At 52.0% G+C, this 21,628-nt stretch overlaps 1 protein-coding gene across 2 annotated transcripts in view; it reads right to left on the bottom strand.

Moving 5' to 3' along the window:
• Window positions 1-20,428, bottom strand: part of CRMP1 (collapsin response mediator protein 1) — a gene marked incomplete at both ends in the record, with an annotated part of 67,521 nt that extends 47,093 nt beyond the window's left edge. Inside the window, one exon of one of the 2 annotated variants that reach the window (XM_082653539.1) lies at window positions 20,048-20,428. In XM_082653539.1, the coding sequence (XP_082509665.1) occupies window positions 20,048-20,428 (381 nt within the window). Of the gene's footprint in view, window positions 1-15,813; window positions 15,853-20,047 lie in introns of those variants that run through there. The other variant, XM_082653540.1, reaches the window with a different exon arrangement.
• Between the last annotated feature and the right edge of the window lie 1,200 nt (window positions 20,429-21,628).

The following is a 21,628-nucleotide window of genomic DNA, read 5'->3' on the forward strand; positions in this document are numbered from 1 at the left end:
GCGAGACATTTGACAAAGGGACTCCTCCTCAGAAGACACCTTAGGAAATGTGATTTACGACAGTGACGCTCTCCACGCCTGGTTGTGCTGAGTGGTTCTTGTGGAATGTGAGGTCTAGTCAACCTCAGATGGAAATGGGGCTCGAGATGAGCTGAACTCTCAAATTCACACAACCAACAGGCGTGGAGGTTAGACCCAAGGTTTCCTGACTTCCTGTCCAGCATTCGCTCCAGCAAACACACTTCTGTCACGTTTTTAAACACGTTCACCCTGTAGAATCCATGACACCCCATAATCAGATGCAATTTAGAAAGAACCTGAGGACCTAGCTCTCCAGGATTCCCTTTCTTCATGCAGGAAGTGTGAGTGTGAAAGCCTAAAGAACCATCCCCTCCCCAAACAGTGAATTTTATGATACATAACTTTTAAGAATTTAATAAAAGTCACACCTTTAAAAGAAAAAAGACAATACCCTGCCTCTCCCAGGATTACCAAGAGGAGCAAATAGTCGACAGATATGAACAGTGACGAACTCCGTACAAAATTCATCGTTTAAATACCTTGAAAGAAAATGAACTATCTCATTAAAAACTCAACAGAAATCAAACAGCAAGGGTAGGCCAGAGACCGCCCGTTCCTTCCAGGGTGACAGCAGTGACCTAAAGAGACTTATGCTCAGCATGCCTCACGTCCTTGGATCAGTGCTGTACAACAATAAAATGCCCAGTCAGACAGATGCAGCTTCCGATTCTTGCCCATTTGCTAGCCACATGACTTAACCTCTCCAAGCCTCAGTTTCCTCATCTATAAATTGGGGATAACTGTCCCTGCCTCGCAGGGCTGTGGGAGAACCCCACGGGGTACATATATAAAGCACTTTGCCCACGCCCACCAGTGGTGACCACTCAGCAGAGTTACACATTGTTTATTCTGTGCCATTTTCTGTAGCAGGAACTACAATCAATATTTGCTTAAGGAAAGAATATGTGCAGCTAAAAGAAATAGGCCAGTGGGGGAGACGGAGTCATAACCAGACCTTTGCACTCCAGTGTGGGAAGGGCTGGGACAGAGGGGTGGTGGGAGCAGAGGAGGCCTCCACTCCAGCCCTTCCAGGGGAATCATGCCTATTCTGAGCTTGAAGAATGAGTAGGAATTAGCCACATGGCAAAGGAGAGAAGAGATTGCAGAGAGAGGGAATGGCGGGGCAAAGGTACGGGGTTTGGGGGAGCCTGGTGTGCTTCGGGGTCTGTAAGTGGTTTCCCTGGCTGAAGTACGACCTCAGGGTGGGCAGGCTGGAGGGGCAAGCAGGTGCCGGCTCATGGGGAGTCTAATGCCACGAGCTGGGGCAAGGCTAGGCTGGTGTCGATGCTAATGAAAGGGCTTTCATCACGGAAGAACTCAAACCTACAAAAGTTTCTGACCTGAAGCATCACCCAAAACCTGGGCAGAAGTGGAACAAGAGAAACTGATAACGTTTACATTTTCCTCCAAGCGGGGATTTCTCAATAAGAGTAGGCGTCAGCCGCGTTTACAAAGTGTATGAAGAGTCTTAAAATTGTTCACGACTTTTTTTTTTTTTGCGGTACACGGGCCTCTCACTGTCGCGGCCTCTCCCGTTGCGGAGCACAGGCTCCAGACGCACAGGCTCAGCGGCCATGGCTCACGGGCACAGCCGCTCCGCGGCATGTGGGATCTTCCTGGACCGGGGCACAAACCCGTGTCCCCTGCATCGGCAGGCGGACTCTCAACCACTGCGCCACCAGGGAAGCCCTTGTTCACGACTTTTGACCTAGAAATCTAATGCTGAGAATTTGTCTTCAGGAAAATATCCCAAACAGAGACAAAGAATTATACACAAAAGAGGTGAACCAGAATTACGGACAATCTTGCAACCACACCACTAATGGGGTGACATACATCTACTAAAATATTCTCCAGGAATATTTAAGGATAAATAACAGAACTAGACAATAAAATGTTAGGTGGGAAAGCAAAATACCAAACTCTCCACAAGGTAGATCTTTCTGGTAGTTCTTGACCTGAGGTGCCTCCCTATGTCCCCGTGGCCCCTTGCACATACCTCCCCAACAATACTCATCACACCATGGTCACTGTTCAAGTGCCCATCTCCTGCTGGGCTGGACACCCCTCCACGGCCAGGACAGCCCTGTGTGAGTCATCTCCAAATCCCCAGGGACCAGGCATAAACCTTACACAGTGTTTAGCAAGTGTTTGCTGAGTGGAAGGAGAGCGGGTGATAGCCAGGAGGCAAGGAGAGAGTGAGGGAGAAAAAGAGAGTGTTTGAAATGACAGAGGGAGTGAGGGTAGAAGAGGAAAGTGAGATAAAGGAGTGATAAAAGGGAAGGGAATATGAAGGAAAGAGGGAAGAACGAAAGGGAGGAAAGGGGGAGGGGAGAAATAAAGGAAAAAGGAGGAAAGAGTAGACTGACAGATCAGAAACCTCTCTTCTCTGCTTTTAGAATTCCCTGAAAGCCTAACCCTGTGGCTTGGGAACAGAAGCCTGCTTAATGCAAAGCCTGTCTAATACAGATGAGGCTGGAAGGCCTTCTCACAAGGGGCCCACCTAAACCTCACCACTTCTCTATTGCCAAATATCCTGGGAGTCAGAGGAGTATCCCAGAGAAGGGAAGGCCTTCTTCTCCAAACCTACCGTTAATCTCCACTCCAGCCCAACCGGGAGGAAAGAGCTGGTGTTGGCGGGATGCCTTTGCTCTCTTCACAAACATTGACTGCTATGTTGAGTGCCGCTTACAAAAATGAACCTTTAAAGCTTCAGACGTTCTTACCCGCACAACAGCAAAATAAACAACAGTCAGCCTCAACCAGGAGGGGAGGTCTGGATCACAGTGCATCTTTTGCATCACTGTCTGTCCCTGAGCGAAGCATGACGCCTCCCTGCATTCTGTTCTCCCTCCTTTCCTGCACGGTGGGAATAAAGTCGGTCGTTTCCAATCCAAAGTCAGAGGAGTAGAAAACTCATTACGGTCTGCGGAGCCTTGGAAGAAAAAAGAGGTGCTACTCTCATCAAACCAACAACTTACCCCCAAATCACTAGTTTAGCAACCTTGGCTCTCTGAAAAACTGTAGAGAACAAAAGCTGTTATTACAGAGACAGAGAAAGGCAGTGACTTTATCATCAAGGAGAAGATGTTTGATCTGGGTTCTGAAATATGAGAAGTTCATGAAGCCGAAAAAACGGAGGAGAAGGAGAACAGTCCAGCAAAATAAACAGTATATACACAGCAGTGTTCTGCAGTTTCCAGGTTCCACGCTGTAAACGAGGAAAGCCAAGGGGAATGTCGTGCTGTCCGTGGTCCTGAAACACCACTGGGCACTGGGACAGCGAGGTTTCTCCAAACCCTGGGACCCTGTCCCTCTCCCTCCTACCTCACCCAGGCTTGGAGTTCCTCACTGCTTTTCTTTCTCAGCTCACAGGCATATCTGTAATCTTTACATTACCACGGATCAAAAACAATCATAGATTATGTTTCACAATGTATGTAGTTGGTTTCAAATACATTTCACTGAGTGCCACCTTATCAATACTTTAATTATCCCACCCAGGAAGTTGTGGGGAGGGCATGTGACACTCCCATGTCCCCTCTCCTACAATTCTTCACTAATACACACATCGGAATCTGGGGTCAGTGAATGAATGAGTGCCAAAAACGGATCTCAGAGGTGTGGCCTTCACACGAAAAGGGCAGCTCCATCCCGGGGCTGCAGGCGCACACAGATTCTCATGAGGCTGCCTGATTTATCCGTGGGAAGGGGCTCAGAGAAATTAAATGAAAAGTTACTCCTGGAAAGATGAAGAATATCTTCCTCTCCAAAGGGCAAGTGTGAAAACGAGTCTCAAAAAGATAAGGGAAGCCGCATTTGGTAGAAATGTGCTTGCCCATGCATTGAGTACAGGTGAAACGGCTTTCTGGTAAGGCAAGGAGATGTCAAGGTGAGTTCTGAAAGTTATTAGTTCTTCAGACTCTACAAGTCACTGACACTAAGGCTCACGGTGCAACTCAAACATTCAATAGGACAGGTAGGCACACCCCTCACTCATGCAAGTACAACCCACAACATGGCACCAGAGCCTAGATTAATCCTGAAAATCAACTGAGATTGTCTGCTAAAAACTCCAATCCAGGTGCTTTTGTCAAGGTTTTCATTTGCCAGGTCTAGCTTATGGGCCAGGAATTTGTTATTAACAAACATGTAGGATATTCTTGATGGAGACCCTCGGTGGTAGATTGTGTTATTTCTTTCACAATCCTTCCTGCCTTCCCATACTTGCCATGCTCCCATGTGGGTGCAGGGCTCTCCCAGCCGCACTGACTGTGGGTGTGCCTACTCGAGTTGCTTTGACAACAGAATGAGAGTGGATGTGACTGCACCAGTCTGAGCACGAGCTTTTAAGAGGCAGGTGGGTTCCAGCTCCATTTCTTGAGAGTCCATCCTCCACCATGAAAACCACAAGACCCAAGGAATGGTGTCTCCTCCAGTCTGAGTCCCAGTATGAGATGCTATGAGGAGCATGCCTGACCCAAAAAGAAGCCTGAAGATAAATCTAGCTAAGCCCTCCTAAGTCTCTGCCACCCGCAGACCTGTGAACAACAAACAACTATTTGCTACTGTAAGCCACAGAATTACAAGGTTGTTTGTTACGTGGCATTATTGCATCAAAGCGAATTGATACACCATCCAAATTCTGTGCTGGGAGTCACAGCCACAGTGATTGCTGTCTGAGAGATTTTCCAGCTCAAATACTTCATAAACCCAGGACTCTGTTCCTTCCTTTCATGACCAGAGCCCCCTTCCTCCCTGGCTCCGCTCACAGATCACCCAACCAGACTCCTTGCGGTGGCAAGTGCTGCCTGCAGTGCAGCTGCACACTCTTATTATTTATTCACAGAAACCCAGTCCATTTGCCTTTGATTCTGCCTCAGGGGACGGCCTGTCAGCCGGTGGTGCTTTGCCACACTTTTCAGGAAAGCAACTCTGGAAGTGGCAACAGGCCTGAGATTGAATATAACGAGCACACGTTTGTTCCCACCCGCATGGGTCAAGGACACAGTGGCATTTTCCTCCTTCATGAATCAGAAATACAGGAGGTCGGGCTTCCCTGGTGGCGCAGTGGTTGGGAGTCCGCCTGCCGATGCAGGGGACGCGGGTTCGTGCCCCGGTCCGGGAACATCCCACATGCCGCGGAGCGGCTGGGCCCGTGAGCCATGGCCGCTGAGCCTGCGCGTCCGGAGCCTGTGCTCCGCAGCGGGAGAGGCCACAATGGTGAGAGGCCCGCGTACCGCAAAAAAAAAAAAAAAAAAAAAAAAAAAAACCCCAAAGAAATACAGGAGGTCCCCATGGATTGCAGGCCTCTTCTGTGAGCTGAGGCCCATTTCCATGACAACTGCAATGTTAACAGCGAGATTTCAAGCTCCATTGTACCTGAGGGACATTCAGGAAATAGTCCCTGATGGAGTATCTGGCGTTAACATAACACACCTCTGTCATGACCCCAGGAGGGGGCAAGGTCTTCAGGCTCCCTATAGAAGGATGATGCTAGCTAAATCTGTATATACGTGTGGACCCATTTCTGCATTTTTTCATCTCTGCCTTTTACCTTATATAAAGCAACCTGAACAGGAATCCTTTGCCTTCAAGAAAACCACATTCCTGAGTACACACTAAGTATCACTTCTGCATTACATGGGTTTTCATGTTTAATTCTGAAGTCACCTTAAGAAGTGGGTATTATTGCTACAAATAAGGAAACTCAGAGAAGGGAAGTGATTCTGCCCAAGGTCACACAGCCAGGAGATGGTGGAGTCAGATATGAACCTAGTCACCTGGTACCTACAAAGTGACAGCCCAGCATCCCGTGGTAGTTATCCCGGTGTTCTCCTCACTCTACCTAGTTAAGATGTCTGAGCCTCAGTTCCTTCCTTTGAAAAACGGGAATAAGCAGGAATAGACCATACATCTCAAGCCCGTTCCCGATGCCATGCACCTCACCGGTCCTTCTGACAGGATTGTTGCGACTGTGGCCAAAAGGGAGTAAGGCAGATTAAAGGGCTCTGGAAGCTGGAAAGGGCTCTCCAGTATTAAGACATTCAAGGCAGAGCCCTGTTCACCTGATAAACACCGACAACGCCTCCTGTAAGCCAGATGCTTCTACAACTATTATCTCATTCAATACTCATTTAACAAAGAGGCAGCGCTGTCTGCTGGTTAAGGACATGGCAGTAGAGGCCAGAACACCTGAGCTCTAATCGGGTCCCACGCTCACTACCCTTGTGCCTTAGGCACGTTGACCTCTCTGTGCTTCAGTGTTCCATCTATAATGCAGAGCGTGGTTTTGAAAGTAAAATGAATTAATGCGTGGACAGAGCTCAGTGCCTGATTTTTAAAGTCTTCCCATTGTGGGGAGATAAATCTCATTCAAATACCCAGTTCCATCTTCAGCTTCTCTCTAACCTCTCACACCCCAAACCCAACTCTTTTGTAGACCTTGCTGCATCTGCTCCATTGTTCTCGTACCCCCCTGCTGATTTCCACCTCCCACAGCACCTGCTCCAGGTCAGCCCTCCCCACCTGTCTCCCTGCGGCCTGCCTTGTCCCCTCCACACGACAGCCAGTGACCTTTCTGGTCACAAATGCAACTATGTCGTGCCTCTCCTTAAACCCTTCACCAGCTTGTCCTCACATGTAGGACAAAGTACGCCCTCCCAGGCTCCTTCTGGCCTGACCCCTGCCCTCTCCTGGCCTTGTGCTATACTCGTATACTCACACCATATTCTGGCTCTCTGAGCTGCACTTTCACACCCTGTGCCTTTGTCTGTGGCATCTGCTACCTGGATTTCTTGCAACTCACCTTGTCAGGGGCAGTGCCCTGCTTCCAGGAACATGTGCTTACCTCCTGGAGTTCCTAAAGTGTAAGGCTTGCACCCTGATTAGCATTGTTTCCCAACTGCACAGAACTTCGTCTACTGGCTCATTTTTATATGGCCATTTCCCGCATGAGACTATGAGATCCTTCACACCAGAGACTACAGCTTGCTCCCACACAGCTTCTTAGCTGGGTGACCTGCGGCAATAACGTAATCTCTGTGTTTCCGTTGTTTTTTGTTTTTTTTCTGTTAGTGGAGCTACTCAAAGTACCCAACTCACAGGATTACTTAAGATGAGTAACAGCTCACGACACAATGAATACCAGCCTATGAAGCCCAGTGCTCTATGCTGAATGTTGTGTGGCTGTGCATTTGAGGAAGCCGGGAAAAGCTTCCATTGCTTTTATCAGTTTCTCAAAGGAGTCTATGGACCCAGAAAGTATTTAAACCAGTTTAAAAGGTGCCCAATAATTAAAGTTTTATTTTGGATCCATTTTGTTCTACATGCTCAGAAATAAAGGACAGCAAAAAGAAAAAAAGCAGAAAAGGAAGGGAAAAAAGAGAAAAAAGGAGAGAAAAATCCAAACACTGTACTCGGAAATTGCAGTAAAGAACTGGGGCTATTTTGGAAAAGAGAAGGTCCTAAGTAACTGAGAAATATTGTCCAGAGCCTCTAGGAATATCAGTGTGGAAGAGGAAGAAACCTGTGGAAAATTCTGAGGGCAAAAGGTAGACTCTCCCTTCTACATGCAAAAGACTTTCCAGCAACACAGCTGGTCCAAGAGTGAAGCAGGCTGCTGTGTGAAGTGGTGAGATCTCCCTGCCACTGGAGGTGGGCAAGGAGAGGTACTTGCAATTCCTACACTAGAGGGGAGACTGGGGGTGGGGAAGAAGCAATGGACACTCCTCTCTGCCGCCTCAAATGCACAAACACAGAAAAATTTACATAATTTAAAGGTTCCTTTCAACTTTGAGGTTGTATAAGTCAAATATTTGCTTCGGATTTAAACCCTGAGGGGCTATGAATATGGTCTGATATAAAGTACATGGCAGCATAATTTGGGGACAGGTACAAAATCTCGAACAGCCACCTCTTTGCTTTATGCAATTCTGCATCAGAACCGTGGAGTTTTCCCATGGAATTGACCCCAAGTTCTAACACCAAGCAGTTATTCGGTCAAGACCCTGGGGAAATGTGTACTTTAATGATTCAACATATATATATGGAAGATTCCTCTTGTAAAAGCTTGCTTTCAGTGTGAAATGCAGTGAAGCCCATTAATATGCCAGGCCTGCCTTCTCCCCACTGCCAAAGTACCACTTGGGAAGTCTTTATTTTTTACCTCCAGAAACCCTTCACGCCACCCTCATCTCCTTCTGGATGGTAACTACCTAAATGCTAAATCCATGGATAGGACATTTGTTAAGGTCAAATGCAAGAGTATCTTAAGACCTCACTCAGCAAAGATGCAAAGCTTGCAATCTAGTGGTTTTTGTTTGTTTGTTTTGCGGTACGCGGGCCTCTCACTGTTGTAGCCTCTCCCGTCGCGGAGCACAGGCTCCGGACACGCAGGCGCAGCGGCCATGGCTCACGGGCCCAGCCGCTCCGCGGCATGTGGGATCTTCTCGGACCGGGGCACGAACCCGCGTCCCCCGCATCGGCAGGTGGACTCCCAACCACTGCGCCACCAGGGAAGCCCTGCAATCTAGTTTTTATTCACCCACTCACAGAATATGGAGTCCCTGCTATGAGTCACCAATGCATAAGAGTGCTCCTGAGGAGATGCTGAGGAAAAGTAGATGTTGTCCCAATCCTCCAAGTGTGCACAGTCAAGTGGACAAACCAAAGTTACCCAAGTGGGAGTGCACCTGGGGCACAGGCCCAAGGAAGGAGTAGGAAGCTGAAACTTCATACGTCCATAGCCATCACTTCCCTCCTATTACCTGTTTACTCTTGTTTTCTAGACCAGCCTCTCTGTGAAGTATCCTAGATCCCATTCCATTTCCTAAGCCACCAATGCAGAGTTGTCTTTTCTCACTAAGAGCAAAGTTAGGATTTGGTCTTTGCATCTCTCTACGGCAATGAATCTCAACCTTTCTGTGTTCAGGACATAGTTACCAATGGTATAAAAACTTGCAGCAGTCTTGAAGGGATTAAAGACATAAAACACCACCAAATGAGTCAGCAGCAATCACTACCATGTCATCCCAACTACAGTGTGACTGTGTCCATCTCAGAGGGCCTTTCGTGTCTCCTTAATTGAACTTGCTTACTCTTCAGCACCATGGCGCTGTGCTGTCCACTGCCCTGACCCTGTTCTCTTATATGCTCAAGGGGCAAAGTCTTCTGATGTCCCCTTTCCATTACAAGAGCTTCCTTTTCCTCACAGAAAAATTAGACACTATTCCATACTGTTCCGTTCGTGAGTGCTCAGGGATCTACCTGATAGATGTTACTAGAACAATTTTTAGACTTGGTTGTAGTAAACATAAACTTTAAATGCTGATCAAAATTTAGCAGCACATCCACACAGGATTTTTTCAGTACACCACTGTGCTCACAGCACATGGGCTGAGAACCACTGGTTGCTGGAATATCTTGCGTTTTCCTATCTTCCATCAGTGCCTCTTGTACATGGGTCCTTAATCTCTATCTCTGGGCCTTGCCTCTCACCCCCATGCCGTTCTGTGTTTCTAATTGCCCAGTGAGACGCCTCAATTTGGTGATCATTCCTAACTCTAATTCAGCCTAGGAAACAATGCAGGCCTTTTCTTTCAAACTCACCCCTTAAACTTCCTGACCACCTCGTTATCAGCTCCAACAGGTGTTTATTAGCATCTCCAATGGGCCACGATGTTCACATTTAATCCTCATATCTGCTCCAGAAAGACTAACACTGGGCTCTTTGCCATCAGTTTAGGCCTTGATCATGCAACTTGCTTTGGCCAATGGTTATGAGCAGATATGAAATGTACCATAGCTGAGCAGGACTTCTTAAAGGCATTTGTGCTTCAAGCCTCTGCTCCTTCAGCCTGTGTCTCAAGGTGAGGAGATCCAAGGGGCAGACCCATTGCTCGCAACAGCCAGGGGCAAAGCCACAGCCAATCCAGGTCCTCATGTAACATGAGCAAGAAATAAATGTATGTTGCTGAAAACCACTGAGACTTCGGATTGTTTGCTATGGAACAAAGGTAACTAATACACCATCTTGCAGTAAGAGTAATAACCGCTAACCCATTGAGCATATACTGTGTGCAGGTACTGTTCTAAATATCTCACATATATTAAGTCATTTAATTCTCAAGGGAAAAAACACCTATGGAGTATTACTATTATTACCACTTTACAAATTAGAAAATTGCTGCATAGAGAAAATAAGTGATTTGCCAAAATTACACAGCAAGTAAGTGGAACAGCTAGGATTCAAATCCCAATAGTCTGGCTTCAGAATCCACATTCTTCCATGTTGCCTTCATTATACCATCCTCCCAGTTCAAGAACTTCCAGAGGCTTCCTATTACCCACAGAATCAAGTCAGAATATCCTATAACTAGGAGCTGAATTATCTAATCTAACTCTGTAAAGAAAAGGAATCTGAGACCTAGAGAACTGACTTGTCCAAGATCAAACACCCCATTTGCATTTAACCCAGACTTAGAACCCATGGGCTATTTCCATCACTTTGGGTGCATTCTGCCTGACTTCCAAAGCCTTGTAGAATTCCCCAGTCCCCCAGCCATTCAAATTTATTTCAAGATCCTCACCCTCGGATTTAGCTATGTAAAACTCTTATTCTCTTCTGACAACATTCACTCCCCAGCCCAGGTCTCGACCCTGCTGTTCCACATGCCTTGCATGTTCTTCCTTTGTCTCCACCAATCAAATCCCTCAACACCTAGCTCATGCCATCCCCTAAGCCCCAAGAGGGCACCTCTTCTTGCTTCTGCCAATGCTGAGCCCTCCCTTCCCTGAACTTCTCTAACACCTGTGCTCTATTCCACACTTACCCTTTGGTCATTTTTAAGTCGTTCCATGTATGTGCAATTTTTCACTTAGATGGAAAGGTCAGGATCATGAAATACGTATTTTTTAACTGCTCATGACACCTTGCACAGCTCAAGGAACAAAACGGTTAAGATACGCAGTTAACAGTCGTTGATTACCTGCCATTCTGAATTTTCATCTCCTCAAAGAGAGCCTGAGTTCGGGGAAGGGAACTATCGTCTATCTGTTAGCCGCTTACTATGTGCCTGGTACATTCACATATGTCATATCATGTGTTTCTGGGTATTCAGTCTTGGCCAAGTTCATTACAAGACACAGGCAATCAGGGCTCAGTTGGCATCGTTATGTTATGGAAGATGTCACAACTCAGTATCACTTGTATGCTCACAAACACTTTTTAAGAATGTAATTTAAAATAATTCTTCCCCAAAGAAAATGGCCCACTTCTTCCTGTCTGATCATGAACTTGACCTAACTGAGAATGTCTGCTTCTCTGCCCTGGATGACAGAAGCTCTGAATCAGGACCATATGTCCAGAAGCACACCCCCAGTGGTCCAAATCACTGGCAGGTTTGGTCTCTGCTTTTCCTTGAGTCTCAGTCTTGCTATTCTACTTCCCTCTGATTTCACTATATGCAGGATAAATCACTCTAGGCGTCTCAAATCCTTTGCATAAAAATGCAATGAGGGCTTCCCTGGTGGCGCAGTGGTTGAGAGTCCGCCTGCCGATGCAGGGGACACGGGTTCGTGCCCCGGTCCGGGAAGATCCCACATGCCGCAGAGCGGCTGGGCCCGTGAGCTATGGCCGCTGGGCCTGCATGTCTGGAGCCTGTGCTCCGCAATGGGAGAGACCACAGCGGCGAGAAGCCAGTGTACCGAAAAAAAAAAAAAAAAGCCAATGAGATAAACTAGATACTTATAAGGTAGGCTGAATGCTATCCTCAGGAAGAAGCAAGTTTTTTGCATATTTGTCCATTAGAATAACTAATTCAGTCCGATGTAATTTTTATTTAGTAATCTCTTTCTTCTCTGCTCATCTTTACTGTTTTACTGTTTGATCGCACACACACACACACACACACACACACACACACACGCAAACACACAGATTTCAATCAGACAGTGACTCTCTTACAAGGCAGACCAGCCCATCTACCCTCCCTGCTTGAACAGGACCTCTTCATTCCTCCACAAGCCATTGAAGAAGCTTCCAAGTCTCTATAATCCTGTTTACTCTTTGGGAAACAGGCTGCCTTCCTCACAGGACTGTTCTGAAAACCCAATGAAAGATCACGGAAATCCTTTTGAATGCTGTAATGGTCTGCAAACTCATGATGTCTTCTCTGCAATAACAATACTTCATAACCATGGTGGTGGACACTCCTGCCTCCCCCTTCAGTGGCTCTGTTGGGACAGCTGCTTCTGCAGGGCCACGAGCCCTGTGCCTTTGTTTGCTCAGAGCCACGCCCAGGATGCCCCTACTCACTTAACCACCGCAGTGGGCACCGAAAAACCATTTTAACTAAATTAATCCCGGCTATGCCATTAGTTTTTGAAAAAAAAGCCATACATGAAAGAGAGCTTTATTAATGTTTTAAACAATCCTTGGGGGCTGAAGCCAAGTGTTTTGGCTTCTTCCCTCTTCTCTAGCAGGCTATTCTAGCATCTCAGAAAAAGGCTGAGGCAGAGAAAAGAGGAAAAGACACCATAGTCAACATGAGTAGAGCATTTTTGTGATTCAGCCGTGCCCTTGCCTCTGTCCACACTGTGCCCTGTCTGGAGTGTCCCTTTTCCTCCTCTGCTCACATACTCTCTCTCCTATCTCTAATTTCACTGCTGAATCTGAGACCTTACCCCCTTTGTTCAGATGAGCAAACTGAGGCTCACAGGAGGAGTGACCCAACATCAAGCAGGTGGGGACCTGGAGATGCAGCTGACAGCTGTATCTTGGTCCTTTCTTAAGCCCCACTGGGTCCCTCCACAGGCCACACATACCGTGGCTGCCAAAAACATCTTAACCGTCTCCAGGATTTGCTCTAACTGCACATAGAAGCCACACTTGGTCACAGAGGTCAGGCTCCTGCAATGCTGACTTTCCTTCAGTTTCTCCAACGGGCCACACTCTTTTGCCACAGAACCCCTCCCTCCTCACCCACCAGGACTAGGCTGGGTATCCCTGCTGTGGTCTCCTCAGCCTCCTGTACTTCCCCTTATAACACCCCCCCACCAACATTTTGTGGCTATTTCAGGCTGAAATGTCAGTCTTTGCTAAACTCTGTGAAGGCAAAGGGCATGCCCATCTCATGCCCACTTTCCTTAGCACCCAGACAGTGGCAGGCACAGACCAGGTGCTTATTATTAACTTACCAAATGAGTTCTATTGATTGAACAGGTTAAGGGTGCAGCATGTGGAAAGCCACAATGCCTATCCATTCATTTAATGGCATTCTGGTTCCTGTCAGACCACGTACATTATCAGCAAAAGGTCCTCAGGAAGCTGTGGGTCCTACAAAGGAGCTCCATCCAAGTCCATCCTCTCTGGCTTCTCCTTTAAACCACACATTTTTCTAGCTGGAGCGGACTATGTGGGCCAAATTAAACACAAATGTTTCATCAAGGACAGCTTTCCCAGGAAATAAGGCGCATTTTCAGCATCTCTCCTCCCCATGCTATTGAAGCTGTGGGATCCACTCCATGTGATTCTCTTTTTTTTTTTTTTGTGGTACGCGGGCCTCTCACTGTGTGTGGCCTCTCCTGTTGCGGAGCACAGGCTCCGGACGCACAGGCTCAGCGGCCATGGCTCATGGGCCCAGCCGCTCCGCGGCATGTGGGATCCTCCCGGACCGGGGCATGAACCCGTGTCCCCTGCATCGGCAGGTGGACTCTCAACCACTGCGCCACCAGGGAAGCCCCCATGTGATTCTCTTTTACACATGCGTTGACTACCTGCTTCGCACAAAGGACTAAAGCAGCAGGATCAGCCAGCAATTCTGAAGCCCTTACTGTGTGCCTACGAAACACTAAGCACTTTGCCAGTGTCCTCTCAGATGCTCAAGGGTCCTGTGAAATGGCCAGTGCTAAGCCCACTTTGGATATAAGAGCACGGAGGCTCAGAAAGGAGGCAGAGCAGAGATGCACACCCAGATCCGTCTGCTGCAAAAGCCTGGGCAGTTTATCTCCACTCCAGAGGGCCACAGCCTGCAGGCAGGGTGACCGCTGCGGCTGTGCAGGCAGAACTACACAACTCCGGAGGCACTGTTCCCATACACCTGCCTCAAAGACCATCTGGCTAAACGTGCTTCTTGGAAACCGGGATCCTGAATGGGGCACAGACCTGCTATGGGCAATAGTCACAAAGGTACCCTGGGTTCCTGACTCATCAGTCACTGCATCCCCTCTACCTCCATCTCCTGCCTCAGTTCCCCTGGGGTCAGGGTTGGAGAGGAGGAAAGCCCAGACCAGCTCATGCAAATATCCAGTTCGTTCCTCCCACACTGCCTAGCCCAGGGCAACCACATCCCTTCCATTGATTCTTAGCCGACTACAGTGTTAAGGGATTGGTCCCTTATACCGCTGTGTCTCAGAGGGCAAGGATTAGGGATGGGCAAGAGGTGGTCCCCACCATCAGGGGGCACGTCTCTGGACTGTAACTCAGCAAAGGTCTGCTGACAAGACCTGAAGCTGGGCGGAAGAGTTTTCTAAGAGAGCCTCAATCCAGAATTGGGCAGAATGCAGGGCTGTTCTGGGGAGGCAAGGGGTCCCAGTTCTTTCCCAACCTTCCTCTCAATTGCCTCCCCAACCAGTGCTCCAGCCTCTGAGAACTTTATGTGGACAATGCCTCCTTCAAAAGATTTATTGAGAAGATTCAAGAAAACAAGATCCACAATACACTGGGCAGGCAAGTGGGAAATGTCAGCTTCATCACCCCTACCCACGGCTGCCCTCGCCAAGGTGTTCTGGGACCATCCTTGAGCCTGGATTCTGGATAAAGGAGGATGCTAGGTCTCCTGCCCTCAAACCTCAAGCATTGCCCTGGAGGATTCCATCATGCCTTCCAGCACCTGGCTGCTCAGATATCAGCCACCCAAGGCCCATGGGTTTCACCAGCACCTGTGGTCCACATCCCTCAGGAATGGTTTGGTTCAACTCTGGTGCCAGACAGGGAATGAGGCGGAGGCCAGGTCTCTGGACCCGCTGTGTCCTCAGCTCCCCACCCTGAGACAAAGCATAAAGACCAGGGATCCTTTGTTTCCGGCCACACCCAGAGACACCGAGAACTGCTCAGCCACCGCCACCATTCCCACCCCCCAGTGTTAACCCTTCCCGGGACACAGCCGCCAGGGCCGCCCCATCAGGTTATTTTTAGCTGCAGTGAGGAATGGGAGGGGCTCCTCCATCATGGCGCTGTCTCTAGGTCCAGACTTCCACTTCATCGGTTTGGGCGGGGAGTGGCGGGGGGGAGTGGGGGAGGGGCGGTGGTCGATCATTTTCCTTACTCTGGCGGGGAAGAAACGCTGCCGCGAGGTGCAACAGCTAGACTGTGCAAAGGGCGCCCGCTGGAGGCTCAGCTCCAGGGCCGGAGGGAGGGGGTTCGGACACCGAGCCCCTCCCTCTTTTGTTCAGCTCCGCATCCTCCGCGTCCAAGCCATCCGCTGCAAGCCCGCGGGGAGAGGGACCCGAGGCTCCCGCCCCGCCCCGCCACGCCGGGCTGCCCTCCCCCGCATTGTCCCCAGAGGCTGGGGGGAGGAGGCTGCAAGGCCGAGACCGGCCCCGCCCCACCCGCCGCGACGCAGGAAAGCCCCTCGGGGGCCACCCGTTAGGTCCCCCTGCGGATCCCGACCCCGGCGGCGACCACCACCACCTCGCCAAGAGCGGCGGGGCCAGGGCGGGGGCCCAGCTTACCGTGATATGCGGAATGCTCTTCTTGCCCTGGTAAGACATGGCCCCCCTCTGGCGCCCTCCGCCCGGCCGGTGGACCTGTGGGGCTGGCTTTCGCCCTGTCTGGCTGTCTCTCGGTCCCGCTCCCCGCGGGCGCGGTGACAAAGGCCCGGGATCAGTGAAGAGAGGGACGGAGGCTCGGCGCCCGCGGCTGCCCACGCGCCCGGCTGCCCCGGCTGCTCGGCCCGCCCGCCGCCGCTGCCGCTCCGGCTGCCAGCACCGCCCGGCTCCGCGAGGAGGGCGGGAGGAGGAGGGAGAGGCGAGGGCGGGAGGAGGGGGCTGCAGACAGACAGCTCCTCCCGGCGTCGCGCAGCCGAGCCCGATTCGCCCCTCTCGGCTCGAACCAGGAAGCGCTTCCCTTCAGATCTCCCCCACTCCGCCCCCCGCCCCCGCCCCTCCCCGACCGCCCAGCCCCGCCGACCCCCACCCCGCGCACACGCCCTCTGCTGGGCCCCGGCCTCGCTCTCGGATTGGGTAGGTCTGGTTTTCAGGGCTCCTTTAAAAGCCAGAGATGAACTTCGGGTGCGCAGGCAGAGGCCGTGGGCAGCGCCACAGGTGTGCAGCAGTGCATCTGCAGGCCTCCCCGAACATCTGCGTGGGGGAGGGAGTGTGGGCCGGGTGCCCAGAACCCGCCCCGGCTACTGGTGCGCTCGAGGCCCTCCAGGATCCAGCCCAGGCCTCTCGTTCCACAGCCTGCGTTAGTCCCTCCGCTGCGCCACTCCCTGAATAGACCGAGCACATCTCCAGCCCCAAGTCCAAGCCTTTATTCAAACTGTGTCCTCTCTCTGAATATCTTACCTCAGACAGAAGTCTATCTATTCTCCCAGACTCACCTCCTAGGGCTTCTCCATGAAACCTTTCCCTGCCACTCCTCCCACCCCCATCATTGAACCAGCCTCCCTCCCCCCCTGCAGCAGGGACCCCAGAGACAAAGGCCTAATTAGTGACTGACCTGCTCTACTGCCTGCAGCCCCTCTCTCATCACAGGGCCCCCTGCCATTGGGGCCACCGGCTTATCCCCAGAGCCTTGTCTACCAGACAGTGATTGCTGATTGCAGAGCCAGACCATTGGCACTAAGGAGCCCAGAGCCCCTAGGACAGGCTAGCGGTCAGGAGGGGGAAAAGGATGTCCTGGTTCCCAGTGGAGAGTGGACACCAGCCCCAGCGCCCATAATCCAGGTGTTGCTTTGGGGAGAGGTGGGCAGGAGTCCTGGGCTAGCTTGATTAACTTCTTGACAGAAGAGGAAAGAGGGAAGAGGGGGAAAGAGGGGGAGCCCTAGTAAGCCCCCATAGGGCTAGACAGGTGCCTCCCAAATCCAGGCAGATTAAAATGCCAACCTTCTACTTTCTGCCTATAAAACCCAAACCCACAGGCTCGGTAAAAAGACCCCACCTTCTTTACTTCCAGCTGCCACACAGAGGACGGGGTGCCAGGCCTGGTGAAGCTCCCGCCACTCAGGTTAGGGCCTGAAGCCTTTACCTCCACTGCCACCTGGAGGCCAATCCTCCAGTCCAGGACAGAAGGCCAGAGACGCCTGGGCCTTAAAGTGGAGATAGGGTTTTATGTTCACAAAATAGAAACGGCTTAGTATTCCAGGAACACTAGGCCATAAGTTTCCCATTTCACAGGGGCGAAATTGAGGCTCACAGAGATAGAATGAAATCTTAGATACAAAGCATGTGAGCTGCAGCAGAGCAGTATCTGGAAGCCAGGTTCCTGCACAACTTGTCTAGAGCTCACTCTTGGCTCTGAGTTGGGTCCTAAATTCTTGTTGCTGACCGGAAATTGCAGGTCTCCCTCTCTCTGACACTACATCCCCTTCCTCAGCGTTGCTAAGGGCTAGGTTCCACGAACCAGGGCCCCTCCCAGGCTTCAGTTTGGGCAGGGAAGCTCCAGGATTGGAGAGGAGACCTCCTGCGTATAGGGGGAGGGGCACTCGTCTGCTATTGGCCAAACAGACCACCGCTCCCAAGTGGACTTCCCGGGTACAAAGCGCCGCAGTCGCACAGCCTCGGGCCTCGGCAAACGCTGCGCCTGCGCCGCAGAAACCCCTCCTCCCTCCCCGGGAAAGAGCTTTACGGGCGCGGGGGAAGGGCCCCGGCACCCTCTGCAAAGCTCAGGAGCAGCGAGGCCCGCCGGCCCCCGAACCCGAACCCCGTGGCTGCTCGGTCAGCAGAAAGTAAAACTCTCCCCCACAAGGGAGACCGCGAGCACCTAGGCTCCACAGTTCCGAACCTCGCGTGCTCCTGGAGCCCTTGGCGCGCCGGAGGCGCTGCCTTTTGTCCAGTACCCGAGAAGCCATGGAGAAAGGGGAGAAGGCTAGAGGGGGAGAAGAAAGAGGAGTGGGAGAGGTGAAGGGATCAGCGTCCCCAAGGGCCGAGGCGCGGCTGCGGAGCCGTCCCAGACAGAGCCCAGGGGCGATGCTGGCTTTGGTGACATTGACTGCAGGTCCATCAGGGACGCTCTTGTACAGCTCCCGGCCGTGCACAAAGCTCTCTCGCCTCCCTGATACTCCACCACGCCTTGAGAGAGGCTGGGAGATGCCACCCCCATTTCACAGATGAAGAAGCTGAGGCTCAAGAGGACGCAGAGCCTTGACTGGAAACTAGGATTCTCCGGTATTGGCCCCGGCTTCTTGGTCCGCGGCCCCGAAGCCTCCCGCTCGGGCTGTGAAGCCTGGATCCCAAGCGAGGTCGGACACTAGGGAAGGAGGTGGGCAGGGCAAGATATAGAAGGGATAGGGACAAGGAGACGGGATCCTCTCGATATCTCCATTCTTTGCACACACACCCCCACAGACACACACACCCTCACTGTAGACTTTCATCTCGCGAGGCTCAGGATTCAGGACCACGGAGAGTTCCCGAGCTACCGAGACTGAAGACCCGGGGCGTGGGGGTGGGGGCAGGAGGAGATCCACTATTGGGTCGTAGCAGCCACAGGCCAGCCCAGTCCCCCCCCACTCCTCCAGGAAGCCCTCCCAGATTTCTGTCCAGATCAAACTCTGCCTCCTCCGGGCTCACTGTATGCCTCTCAGAGCATTTAAGGGGAGAAGGGTTAATAAAAATGATGATAAGGATCAAACTCAAATAAACAACAAACACTTATTGTATGCTCACTACCTAGCAGCATTAACTGATTTAATTTTCACAATGAATTTGTTACCCACCCTGGCCTAGGGTGGGGCCGGAGTGCTAAACAGGGAACCCAGCACCTATCAGGGGCCTGGGACCTGAGCAGTGCTCAGACATGGAGTTCTGGGGTAAGGCTACAGCTCGTCGGCCCTCGGGTGCTCCAACTTCCGTTTTCCAAGCACCTCACCCATATATCCCAAAGCTGGGTCGTCTACCCATCTTCCCCCAATGCTCTGGCGACCCCAGCTAAAGGGAGATAAGCCATAGGGCCCACGGTCTGGCGTTCCCTCTCCCTGATGTTTCCCCACTTTCGTGGGGGGGGGGGGAACCTCCAAGTCTAGGAGGCTACTGACCCCGGTTCAAACCCCCTCTCTGCCTCCAACTTGCTCTGTGAAGTGAGCACAGAGGCGTTGTGCTGTGGGACTCAGGAGCATCCTCTGAAGATGGTGATTGCGGCTGGCGGTTTCCAGTTCTGTCTGCCCCACGATCTAAATCTTTAACCAAATCCTTGCCCCGGAAAATACAGAGGGAGCACTCAGGAATGGCTTAAGCTTTAAGCCATGTGACCACAGGCATTTCACTGAACCTCTCCCAGCGCCTGGTACATAGTAGGTGCTCTATAATTCCTCATGAGTGAGTGAATACATGAAGGGATGAATGCGGAACAGAGCTCCCTGTCTTTTCGTAAAGCAGAAAATGAGGATCCTTGGATGAAATTAACCCCAGAGGTCCCTCTACGCTTTAAGGGACCATGTGGCGGCTTTAGCCAACTTACTTCCCTCTCAGAACCTCGCTCTCCCTTTCTGCAGTGGAGGAGCGGGGGTGCTGGATCTCGAAAGACCCTTTGGAGTCTCACGGACTATGCTGGCCAACACTGACCGAGTCGCACAACCTCTCCGAACCTCCTGAATGATGGGGTGGGGGAGGGGCGTTCCGTAGCTCTCCCAAGCCTGGCCGCAGTGGCCCCAGCACTCCTGCCCGGGCACTGCCCTCGGGCGGCCCCACGCCCAGCGACCCAAGGGTCCCGTCCCCTCCGTCCGGCCCACGCGCGCCCCGAGGGTACCTGGCCATTGTCCCGGCCGAGTGGCAGGTCGCGGGGCGCGGGGCAGCGGATGCGCAGCGCAGTTGGTCGCTCGTTGCGCTCGCCCGGCGAACTGACTGCCGAGCCCGAGGGATCGCTCACGTCGCTGGCCGTGTCCTCGCTGCCTCCGGGCCCCGGCAGGCCGACCGCGTCGAGCCGGCCAGCACTGCGCGGTGTGCGCGCGGAGCCTCGGCGGCCCACGCTGTACGCGTCGAAGTCGATGGTCTTATTCTCGTAGGCGCCCTCCACCGCGGCGAACATGCCGCCGTACTTCTGGCGCGGGGTCTGCGCCGCGCTGCCCGGCCGCGCCAGGTACACGGGCAGGTCGTCCTCCGTGTTCCACGCGCGCCGCCGATCCGCCATACCGGTCCAAGGCCGGCAGCCCGCCCGCGCTCCCGCCCACCCGCGGCCCTAGCCACCGCTGTGTGCCGAGCTCAGCGCTCCGTGAGGGCCGAGTCTGCCCAGGCGAGACTGCGGCCCGAGGAGGGGAGGGGCGGGGCGGGGCGGGACGCGAGGCGGGGCGGGGCAGGGGCGGGGCCTCCGGGCGGCTGTCTGAGAGCGCAGCGGCAGGCTACAAAGGACCGGGAGGCGGGGACCGCAGCGAGGGCGGGGAGGGACCGTGACGAGCCCTCGCCGCAGCGCAGAGGGCGGGCAGCAGAACCGCAGTGCCCTCGCCGCCCACCCCGCTCCCCGCCCCCAGGCTGAGCGCGGGACGCGAGGAGTGCGAGGGTTGCTCACCGCGAGCACGCACACACACACGCTCCCGGGGCACACACAGGTTGGTATTAGCACACCAGACAATTATGCCATACAAACACGTGAGAATTGCACAAACATGCTGGCACACACAAGAGTCGATTACACTACACACTCCCTAGACATATGTAGGCTCTTTCACGCACATCAGAGACAATTTTGCACACACATACATGCTTGTACATATTCCTAGTCAGACACACACACACACACACACACACACACACACACACACACACACCAGAAATTCTCAGTCACGCAACCCAGCGCATAGACAGAAACACACTGAGATTGATTGCACAGCCAGAGAGAGACTCTCACACACTGGACACTGCATTCATTCACTCAGCACTATTACATTGAGTGCTCTGCTGGTGCCTGGCACGTTGTTGGCACTGGGGACAGTACTGTGAACAAAATAGACCGAGTTCTGCCCTCTGGGAGCTGACATCCTAAGGAGGAAAGAGACAAACAGACACATAGTGTACCGGGCAGTGCTGCACACCAGGAAGGATGAAACAGCAAAGAAAGAGGGATTCTTTCCTGTGCTGGGTCCACATTCACACTGACAGACAACAGAAGAACACACTTACATGTGAACCAACGACTCACACATGTACACGAGGCTCATGCCTGCAACATCCACACAACAAAGAGATTTTCACGCCGAAGGCAAACTCACAAGATGACTTCACACGCATAAACCCCGACAGGACGCCCACACACAAATCCACACCAGAAATATGGGCAGTCGGGAGCTTAAATAGAAACGCTCCAGAAAAAGACACACAAAGAGATAGATCATCT

This window comes from Grampus griseus, assembly GCF_964374135.1.
Source record: "Grampus griseus genome assembly, chromosome: 4".
Classification (NCBI taxonomy): domain Eukaryota; kingdom Metazoa; phylum Chordata; class Mammalia; order Artiodactyla; family Delphinidae; genus Grampus; species Grampus griseus.